The 11,838-nt window shown below is 38.6% G+C and overlaps 1 protein-coding gene across 4 annotated transcripts in view; it reads right to left on the bottom strand.

Moving 5' to 3' along the window:
- Positions 1–4,921: 4,921 nt before the first annotated feature.
- CHRM3 (cholinergic receptor muscarinic 3) overlaps positions 4,922–11,838 on the bottom strand; it is a 1,211,018-nt gene continuing 1,204,101 nt past the window's right edge. For all 4 annotated transcript variants that reach the window (XM_029593910.1, XM_029593908.1, XM_029593912.1 and 1 more), the window contains one exon: positions 4,922–7,192. In XM_029593910.1, the coding sequence (XP_029449770.1) occupies positions 5,383–7,173 (1,791 nt within the window). In that variant the 5' untranslated portion in view covers positions 7,174–7,192 and the 3' untranslated portion in view covers positions 4,922–5,382. The remainder of the gene's footprint in view (positions 7,193–11,838) is intronic.

Below are 11,838 nucleotides of genomic sequence, written 5' to 3'. Positions count from 1 at the left end.
GTGCAATGCTAATGTGTGTGTGTGCGGGGAACACAGAGACAATGCTGCACCGAGTGTCACAGTGTATGCACTAGTTCTGGCACAGATGAGCTTAGTGAAAGGCTCCACAACACAGCCTGGTATGCTTCAGTTTCTGCACTATGCTAGCTAGTGCCCACTGCTCAGGCAGACAAAGACAAAATCAGTAGCAGCTCTGCAAGCAACTCTCCACAATCTGCCTCCACCCTCCACAAAGAGAGAGAAAAAACTGCAATACACTGTCAGGGAGCTTCTGCAGCAATGCCTGGCTGATTTTCTCTGACTGGCACAGTGACAGTCTACAATGGATAGCAGCCAAAATGTTGTTTGGGAATTGTTATCTGGGAACTCAGAGAAAGTTCAAACAGTATCTTTCACAGAAAATGCCTTCAGAAGCAATGCACAGCAAATTTCAGACATGCTCAGTCTTCAAGATCAGTATCACATGATCCGGTGCACAGTGATAGATTGGATTGGAAAAATGCTTCACTGCAATATATCTTCTCTGTTGTCTCCTTAACAACATGTCAGCCCTACCCATATCTGCTAGCTGGCTGCTTTATACTTTGTATCAGTTCCTAACTGTACAGCTAATACTCTCCCATGGATTTCTATGAGGCCACTGACTTTAGTGGTTCATAGAAAACATTCATTTCAAAATGAAATCAATAGAATTCCCTCTCAATTTGTTTCAGGGACCTCTAAAAGAAACAAATTGGACACAATTCCTTTTGGGATCCCCATTTATTTTAAACGCATGCACATTCCTAACGGATACTCTATTCCAATTCAACTTAAAGCCTTTGACTTGGGGATTCCTTTCTGTCTCTGTGCCCACACATTAATTCACTGGAACAATCATCCTACTATAAACTCTGTCTTTTGCATTCATTGAAGCCCTTTTTTTTGTTGTTCTGATTTTTGCACTTTTACACAATCTCTTATACTGTGTTCACTTGACTATTGTAATGTTCTACATTGGGGGTTTACCAAACTTCTACCTACAGGCATTACAACTAATTCAAAATTCTGCCTGTCAGTGTGATCACATTTCACCCATTCTAGCTGACCTATATTGGCTGCCCATCATCTGATGGGTGAAGTCTAAAACTCTTACCTTGGTTTTAAGGCTCTTAATGAGCTTGCACCACCTTTATTGTTTCGTCAGTACACAGATACCATCTGGCTCGCTGTCTCTGTTAATCATCTCAGCACCTTTTAGAAATTCCACCTCTAAACCAAGTCTGTTTGTCTGCGTCCCAAAGCAGATTTTTACTATAGCTGGCCCTGCTTTGTGGAATAGTTTTCCTGAGGAGATCAGAGCTGAGCATGATCTGTTCTGATTCAGAAAAACTCTTGATTTTAAAAAGCATTTACATGCTTAAAATTGGGTTTTACATGTTTAAATGCACTTTATCCATGTAAGTGGGTGTTTGAAAATTGTTACAATATATACTATTGAATTGTCCATATGGTATTCACATGTAAGTGTACTTTACACGTGTAAATGACTTTGCTACAATAGTATGTTACATTTACACGTGTAACTCTTTTCAAAATTACCTCCTATATTTTTACTCTGTGATTCCCTGTTTGATCTGTATTCAGAATTCTTGGTTTTGGATTTCTCTGTCCTTTTGGATAGTACATAGCTATTTATGTTTAACTGTGTCTGTTATGCTATGTTTTAATTTGTTTTATTGTTGCTATTGTTTTGATTAGTCTGTTGTATCAGTTTGTTCTCAGTTTGATTTTATTATGTATGTTCATTGTGACCCGCTCAGCGGAATATATATTGCTAAAATAATTAAATAACTACTGTTGGGATATAAAGGTGCCATTTTACTCTCTGTTATGCTGTCATTGTGACTGCTAGGATTACACGTTTCTGGGACACATCTTCAACTATCCAGTTTTTATTTATTTATTATTTTTGCTATACCGGCTTTCATGACCGGAATCACATCAAACCAGTTTACATGTAACAAATTGTGCAAGGTAAAGAGAACTCAAACCACAGTAACAAGAGCAGGGTTAGGAGAGTGACAGTTACAATGAAACAGGGAAGTAAATAACTGGGATCAGGAAAAGAGAAGGGGGGAAGTTAACTGACAGCAAAATATTTACAGGGTAGCAAAAACGAAAACTATTCCAATATAATAAAGATTGTATAGCAAATGACATTGAAAACAGGGTGATGGTGATGATGGAGAAGTGAGTGGTTTCTTATTTAAATCCATTTTTGATAAGGTGCTTGAGATGTTGGGTGTAGGTCTCAATCAAGGACTGGAAAGGCTTTTTTAAAAAGCCAAGTTTTCAGCCTTTTCCTGAACGTTAGCAGGCAGGGCTCCTGTCTCAGGTCTGCTGGGATGGAGTTCCATAAAGGTGGACCTGCTGTTGAGAACGCTCTGACACTGAGAGATTTGTCTTGGAAGGTTTTTGCGTGTGGAACCTGAAGCGATTCTTTGTAAGATTCCCTGATGGGTCTGGCGGACGTGTGTTTTTTGAAAGGAATTAGTAAGTTGAGCTGGGTATGTTGATGGATGACTTTGTAAATGGTGGTATGTTAAGTATGTTAAGTAACGTCTGTATTTGTGTATATGAAAAGACATATCTCAGGTTGACTATGCTAGAACATCACTCCAGTTCCTAAGTGTTCACTTTGAGTACCTCAAACTTGAGTAAGTTTGGTGATTTAATCAGGCCCAAATCCTCTGTCCTGAAATTGTGCTGAAAAGTCTTCCACTGACCCATAAATGGAAAACAGCAAGCAATACAAAAGATTGTTACCACAGGCACCAACAGAAATTGATGAATAGTCTGGTGACCATAAGTAACCAATATCATTTCTTGGTTTAGCTGAGCATCCTATAAACACATGCAGTATAATTTAGAATGTTACATATTTTCAAGTTTATTTTAAAATAAAAGTGTTCCCATTTTTCCTCTAAAAATGATTCTAAGGAGTTTACTTTCCTGCTATGTAAATAATCTAGTCATTTCCTTGCAGATGCATTTTGTGCTAGAAAAGAATTTCCTGAAGGCACATCATTTTGTAAGAAATGGCAAAATCTTCTTACTTGACTTGGTCTTCCATCTTGGATTGTACATTTCTTTGTCAGAAAGCATTGCACCAAATATTAAACAAATATTTAAGCCATAAGGCGATAATTGCACAAGATATATAGATATTTTATTGCTGAAATGTTAATCACAAGGTCAACTTGAGAAACAAAATTGTATTATCTGGACTTGTGATTTTTTTCAACCGTGAAAACAATAAAGGATTTCAGGATTTTCATGGGCTATGCCGACTGGTCAGACTTGTATGACATTAAAACTATTCAATGAAGTGCACCAAATACACTAACCTTTCACTAAGTTGAGAAGATACAACATGAGAGCAGTCTACAGAGCATGATGGCAGTCCTGCCTACTGTTCTTACCATGGCTAACCACTGCATAATATTGCTCTGCTGAGAAACACATTGCAGTGTGTATTGCAATATGAACGAATCTCTGTTTAATAAATGCATTCAGATTAGAAAAGGGTAGTGAAAGAAACTTAGTAAACTGGAGGTTGAAAACTGCTATTTGTGAGTTTTATATGATAAAATTTGTATATAGTTGCAATGGTTTCTATACAATTAAACAAAACATATCGCCATATCCTACTTCTTTGTTTAACTGTGGGCAACAAAATTTTCCAGGCAGTGACATTTGCTATTCCTCACGTGGAATGGTGACAGTATACAGTAGCTAAACCAAACACATTTACATTTTTTTGCTTCAGATCATTATTCATGAAACTATTGTCTACAAACTTTATTTTTAAATAGACATGTTATACGTTTTTAACAAAAATAGTTTTTTTAACTGCTAACAGTGACTAGTTTTCAGTAACATGAAAGCTTGATACAGTATACGATATTCATTGCTCAAGTGGACCGTTATGAATCACTTTAAAAGGACATGCTACATTTGAAGACCAAGGAGTAATATTTATCAACATTAAATAAACATTTGGTGAAGTATATATAAATATTTCTTCATATAAACATAAGACAAAAATTAAACAACTTATATGCACAGACACTATTTGATATACTTCCACTGTTGTCAAAATCATCTTGTAAACACCATCTCACACTGAATACAAAAGCAGCAGCTTGTACGTCAGTTCTGTGGTCACAACACCAATGTCCCATACCAAGGAAGTTTCCTCAGCAAAATAAAATGAAAAGTGTTGGCATCATTAATTTGGTTAGTTCACAGAATAAGAGAAAACTGTTGGTTTGAAGTGGAAAGACAATAGGATTTCAAAGCAATACTTAATAAAGTACAGTTCTTTCTCTAGGGACCAGCTGACCTTAATAAATCAAATCACATTAGGTGCAGAGTGCCAAGCACGCAACATACCAGGAAACACTGAAGCATTGTACATTATTAATAAGAAAGCCCTTTTTTTTCATTTATTGAAATTGCCAAGTTTCATTAAAATGTCGATTGCTTACCCATATATTAGTGACACTGCAGCTAATAAAACACAGCTCAAAGTAAATCATAAAGTAGGCCATGGACATAAACTTCGAACCATTTATAAAGCAGAAAGAAAAAAAAAAAGTCTAAATTTCAGCCCCCCCCCCCAGAATCAATTACGAATCCAAGGAGCTCTATATCTTCATAACATATAGAAATTGTACTATATTTTGCAAGAGAAAAATGTGATGTTGACTAACATACTACGTAATTAAAAAAAAAAAAGTACAATTTGCCATGTAAATTTTCTAGCTTACCCTGGACTTGTGTCCTACTATACAGTACAGATGAACTGCATCAGAAGTACAAGGTCTGTGTTTAGCATTAAACCAAGAAAAAGAAGATGGGAAGCTCTGCTGGAGGGTTTTTTTTTTTTTTTTGCAACAATCAGAAATTTTAAAACAACTTTGGAGCAGTTTCATTTGTATCCTGTTGGGTGGAGACTGCCAGCAAAATCTGCCAGATTCCATCTGCTGCATGGTTGGTCAGAACTGGGCTATCTGGATGTGCTTACCTGAGATCCCAAAGTTGAACAAGGTCAAATAATTGGGTAGGTCATAAACAGATTTCATGGTGCCAGAACTTTTTTTTTTTTTGTTTTTTATTTGCAGGAAAATCTTTTACATGTCTTTTGTTTCCACCATAGACCCATTTGTAATGTTTTTTGCTTTTATTTATTTTTTTGCTAATATAGGTTCAACTCCATAATTAATTGATTTATTAAAAAAATACACAAGCTGGCAGCTAGTGTCACTCTTTCATGATGCAACATGTGTATCAATGCTCAGAAAGTCTATTTGTGTGTGTGTGTTGAATAGTCATGTTCTAGGAACCCTCACGAGGAATCCGTTTGTGAAAAATAGCGGACTGCTTTTGCTGGTACTGTTGCTTGCGTCTTTTCCGTTTGTCCCACTGGCAGAGCAGTAACATCTTAAAAGTGGTTCTGAAAGTTTTATTACACAGTGCATAGCACATAGGATTCACTGTACTATTGATGTAGCACAGCCAGTATCCCAGGTTCCAATATGTCTTGGGGATGCAGTCCTTACAAAAGGTATTGACTAAGACCATTATGTTATATGGAGTCCATGTTATAATAAAGGCAAACAGAATTGCACTGAGAGTCTGTGCAGCTTTCTTTTCTTTTATAAGTGACATTCGTTTCCTTTTCGTGATCTGGTTTCTGGTTTTGCACGCAAACTTTTTAGCCAGAGTGGCTTCCTTGAAGGATAAGGGGAGAGCTGCGGTTGCTTTCGCGTTTGATGAAATGCTGTCCGTGTTCTTAGCTGCCTGCACTGCAGAGCCCGACTGGATTGGAAGTTTAGAGAAACTTTTCTGAAAGCTGCCCCCATCCTCCAGACTCTTTTGGGCGTGCAGCTTTTTAGCTTTCCTCTCCTTCGTGTCTGTGTCTGACTTCTGGAGCTCGTCCCCTGAAGTGTTTAAGTCATCAGTGGATGGCAATTGTGTGGAATTGAGGATGGAGCTGTGACCTGGAAGCTTCAGAACGATGGAATAGATTGCTCTCGTTTCGGCAGCTATATCTTCTTCGCCAGAGGAGGCCGAGTTTTCAAGAGAAGCATTTGCATCGTTGTTGTTCCAGCTGTCGCTGCTGCTGTGGTCCGCATCTACTTGCTCTGAGCTGGGTTTCCAACTCTTGGTCTTTTGCCAGAAGTGACATTTCCCATACTTCCGCCTGGAAGAACGCTTTGTGTTCTCTTGCTGCAGCTCATAGCTGCTGCAACTTCTTGAGCTGCCCGTCTGGTGCACAAAGTGCGCTGTCTCACTTTTGCTGCCTGATGCCTGCAGTCCTGCCAACTCTTTGGTGCGCTTCTCTGTCTCCTTGTAGATTCTCCAGTACAAAATAGTCATAATGGTGACTGGCAAATAAAAGGCAGCTATGGCAGTGCCAAACGTGATGATGGGTTCTGATAAGAACTGGATAGAACATTGATCAGGCAGCACTGTCCGTTTCCCCTCAATGTACTGCCAGAACAAGATAGCAGGAGCCCAAAGTACAAACGAAACGATCCAGGCCAAGCCAATCATTATTGCAGCTCTTTTGGTTGTTCGTTTGGCTCTGTATGTAAGTGGTCTAGTGATGGAAAAATACCTGTCAAAACTTATGACAAGGAGATTCATGACAGAGGCATTACTGGCTACATAGTCAATTGCCAGCCAGAGATCACAAGCTACATTCCCTAAAGCCCACTGGTCCATAATAATGTATGTCGTATAGAGATTCATAGAAATAACTCCAATAATCAAATCTGCACAGGCAAGACTCAGTAGAAAATAGTTATTGACAGTCTTCAGCTGCTTGTTCACTTTAAAAGACACTATCACAAGGATGTTCCCCACAATGGTCACCAAAGCAAGAATGCCCGTGAAGAAGGCAATCAAAACCACTTGCCAGACAGTATGACCACCAAGAGGGTCTTTAACATTGACACTGTTGTTCAGGGTTGTGTTGGTTTCCACAGCAGTGAAGGAATAATTCTCATTTCGGGAGATGTCATAGCTGCCAATAAGTGAAGGGGTTGCATTTAGAAAACCTGTCTTCTGGGAATCACTGTTCCAAATGTAGGGGGGGCTTGTGCTGTTACTGTGCAGGGTCATTGTGACTCTCTGACATATTCTGTGGAAAAAAAAAGAGAAAATGTTTTGAGTGAGTATGTACAACATTATACCTAAGAAGTAGAGATGAAAAGTCTTGCTAAGCCTCATAATCCAAAATGCCACCCATGAACTGGGTAATTTACCAGCACAGGAGATGCCGGGAAATCAATGATAAAATGATAGTCTTGGATAGAATCTGGGACTTTATCCATTTCCTCTTGCTTCCTTGCGTTCTTATTGCAATCTATCATCTAATAAACTTTTCCAATTATGGATGGTGTTTTAGGACATGATCACAGATCGCAATCTTCTATGTTTCACTGATATTCAGAATAGCTTCTATAACAAAATCATACCAAAAAGAACTATTTTTATGAAAGGCAATATCATGCATTTGTTGCTTGAAAAAATAATCCTGCCAGTATACGTATTTTTATTGCTTGTAAATGTAGATGTAAGCAGATAAGAAAATACTATGTTACACATATAAAGGGGCCTATTTACTAAAGCTTAGAAAGTATGCTGAGGCCATATAATGCATATTCAATAGCATGTCATAGTTAAAGCCCTAAAACAAAAAGTGGTATAATATTACTATTTTATATATATGTAAAACAAAGTTAGTATATAAAAAATCTTTTATTACTTAGTACAATACATGTAAAAAAGCCAGGAACAATTTACAAATCTCAGTTATTCAAATAACAATAAAATCATCACGCACACATCACACCACTAAGAACCTAAATTTAGCAAAAAATCCCAACTCTTTCCCAACATGTTTCGCTACACAGAGCTTCTTCAGGGGAATCCACTCAATTGTAATCCACAAATAAATTGAAGTTCCTGTGCTTTCTAAAGGTGACTCTTGTATACTTCTTTTCTCATAAGCACTTGTCCACTTCTTTACTCTCAACCACTTATCCACTTCTTCAGACAGCACTCATATATATGTATCCTTTGAATCTGTATACAAAATTTCTACAATCAATTTTTGAAAATCAAATAAAAATACAAAAAATACAAACACCCCCCCCCCACAATATCACAAACACATACCTCAGATACCAATCATTTATGCTTGTATACCTCAATGAAAAAAATCCTTCCTTACATCCTCCCAATTGATTCACATCTGTGGGAAGTTAACAATTCGTATCTAAAGGAAGTCAATCACACATATTGAAAAAATATTTACAAATCTAAATGACTACAATTTACACATACAATAATGGGAATGGAAAAGGTGAAACTTACCAAAAGCCAAAACGCTCAAGAAAAATGGAACCCTTCAGTGAAGGATTAATTGGTCACACCAATACCGCCATATTGTTTTCTGAAGCAAATAACTAATTCGCTCCAATCAGATTATAAAGCATAAGAGGGCTAATCACAATTCTCAATTCCAAAGCAAGAGACCCAATCAATTTTATCATTCAGACCATACGGTTATAAGGGTTTTTAGGAAAAAATCTGACGCTGTTCAACCCATAACAGTGTCTTGTTTATATTTCCACCTCTTCTACTAATTATTTGTTGAAGAACAAAAAAACCGAAGATCATCTATAGAATGTTGATTTTGTTGCTAAAGCCCTAGCATGCACACTAACCGGCCTAGCAAAACATTCTCTATACAAGCTAAAATTAGCACATATTGTATGTACATGTAACTTGGTGCATAAGAGAGCTACCCTTTGCTCCATGCACTATTTAGCACATTCTAAATAAGACCTAAAATTTAACACCTACCTTGGACCAAGTGTTAATCTTTTAGCTCACATGCTATAGAAAAGGCTCAGCTTTACAGATGAAGGATAGGATGGAAAATATTGAGTAGACAACAAGGAAGGGATGGAGGAGAGGGAAAGAAGAGTTATACCAACATACACTTGATCAAAAATAATTCTATGTTTTTTTAGACAATACAAATATATATTCAAACAAAAGGTTAAAATATTGCTGCTGTTTCTGAAATATTATATATTTTACAGTATATAAGGGCTCAATGTTGCCTCATCCTACATGTTCCTATTAAATATCATGATTCTTCCTGAGGGCAATATTTAAAAAAAAAAAAAAAAAGAAAGAAAGAAAGGATAACTTATCTGACTAAAGTTAGCCAAATAAGTTATAAGGGATATTTGGCTGGAGTAAATCCTCAAATAAAATTATCTGGATATATGTAGCAGATAACTTTGAAATTTGGAGGTCCATTTATAAAACTGTGCAATTTTATCATGGGAGGGGCAAAATATTGTGGAGTGGGGGTGATCCTGTGATATTGTGGCAAGTTTGTTGCAATATTTTTTCTTGCACAAAAATTCCACAAAACAAAATCATGGAGAACTTGTGAAAAATGCCCGGTGGCAGCCCCCTTTACACAGGGTCACCACTGTCTTAAAGGGTCTGCAGTGGCCCAAAATTACTCTGCCCTAAAGATCAAAAATCCTCTCCAGGGGGTTTTTGCTCACTTCCATCCAACTCACTCCGCCACCTCTCGATTTGGCACAGTGGACCAAAAAGTGTCAAAAATATTAAAAACAAATTGCATCAATGCCCTACCCCCTTCTCAAAAACCCTTCCCCTTTGAATAAAATATACCTCCCTGTTCTTCCCCCCCACCAGTCACCCAAGTATCCAATCTGCCCTCCTGCGCCCCCCTGGATCTCCCCCTTCCATAGAATCAAACCTCTGGTGTCTAGTGGCCTGCCTCCCAAACCCTTCCATACCTGGAGAAGACATTACTGGTGTCTAGTGGTAGCACAGGGTACTCCCTAGTTCTGGGGCAGTTGACAATGTTTTCCAAAAATGACGCTAACCGGTCTTTGCCCCTACCATTTTGGAAAATGGTGTTGACCAGTCTGGGGTGTAGGGGGTGTACTGGGATGCCACTAGAAACCAGTGATATCTTCTGAGTGGTATGGGAAGATCAGATGGGGTGGGCCACTAGACACCAGGGATTTGATTCTATGGAAGGGAGGGTCTGGGGTTTGAATGCCTTGGTGGACGTTTTGGAAAAAGAAAGCTACCCAGCTGAGAAAGGAGTCCTAAGGAGTTCTTGGTTGAAAGAGGAGTCAATCAGAAGCTCAGCATAATTAGAGAAGTTGCTGAAAGAAAGGAGGAGACCTGCCATCAGAGCAGGTACTTGGGATGATCCAAGAGAAGAGGGTGCCCATCCAAATAGCTGACCTGTTTAGGAAGAGTAGTGTATTGTTGTTGAAAGTAACTGAGATTTATTGTTTGTGCTGTTTTTGTAATTTATGTTGCTGACTGATGCATTAGCTATTGGTGTATCAATATTTTGGACTTTGTTACAAGGGTATTCAGCGGCACGGCTATGCCACTGAATATCTGCACACAAATCGCTACTTATCTCTATTGCTGGTCTAACTAATCTGATTAACTTAACCAGATAAGAGCAAATATCACTACTTATCCAGTTAATGTAACCAGATAAGTAGCACCACCCTGATCTTCCCACTGCCCGCCTACTTTATATGTGGCTCATTTATAGCCTGATAAGTCACTTATCCAGTTATCTAGTGGCCACTGAATATACCTGTATTTGCACTTTGAATATGCCGCCCTAACTGGCTTGGAAAATTCAGAATATAAGATTTTATAAATTAATAACAGGAAAAAGCATACTCCTGGTCTCAACAGAGGGAATGGGTTGGAAGGTAGCAATCCCTCTGAGCATCAATACGGCCCTGGGGATAAGTCTCTCTCATGTTACTATTTCAATACAACTTTCTTGGAGGGGGGGAGGGGGAGGGGGATAACGGAATCTCCACTCTAGCCATGATTAACTCTGGAGCATCTATTTGTTTTCTGGACCTCACGTTTGCTCAGCAATGCCAGGCTCCTTTATAACAGCAGCATTGGGAAGCAGGACCTCAAAAATGGGAATCTGGGCAATCCATGTTGTCTGGCACTCAAAGATAGTAGTGGACAACTGGAAAAGTATACGGCATACTGAGATGCCTTTGATAAAAAAGGAGCGGATGTTCCCACCGCATAGACTATATGACTGCCCCATAGATTTGCAGTCAAGAGCAGAAATCCCTTTTATGAGAATCTATTCTTTTTCAGAGCCAGAACTGAAGGCCCTCTGTGAATACCTGAATGAAAACCTGCCAAAAGGATTCATTTGACATTTGACTTCACTAGTAGGGGCACCTTTGTAACAAAGAAGGATGGTTTCCTCTGGCTTTATATTGGCTATCTGGCCCTGAACACTGTAAATTTTTAAAAAGGGCTCAAGAGGTGATCTGGTAAACTATCCAAAGGTGATCTGGTAAACTGTAGACTGGTGATCTCAAGATTGCTACCATCACCATGATCTTGGGGAAAGTCCTGGGAACAGGGGCCAGCCTGAAGGACAGGGCCTGAAATTGATAATGATGTCCCAGAATGGCAAACCGTAGGACCATTGATGTTCCCAGAAAATGGGAATATGCAGATATGCTTAAGTTGACTTAGAATATGCAGAGTGACTTAGAAAATAGCCAATGCTATTACTAGCCACATTAACATGGAATAGACTTAGTTTTTGGGTACTTGCCAGGTTCTTATTGTTGCGTCCGTTGGTGCTAGACGGCTTCATCCCGTTTGCCTCACCTTATTCACGGCTCCTCCCGCTTACCTAGGAAAGATGGCTACTGC

The sequence above is a fragment of the Rhinatrema bivittatum genome, chromosome 3 (assembly GCF_901001135.1).
Source record: "Rhinatrema bivittatum chromosome 3, aRhiBiv1.1, whole genome shotgun sequence".
In the NCBI taxonomy this organism is placed as follows: Eukaryota; Metazoa; Chordata; class Amphibia; order Gymnophiona; family Rhinatrematidae; genus Rhinatrema; species Rhinatrema bivittatum.
This window is presented reverse-complemented; position numbering and strand designations above follow the sequence as displayed.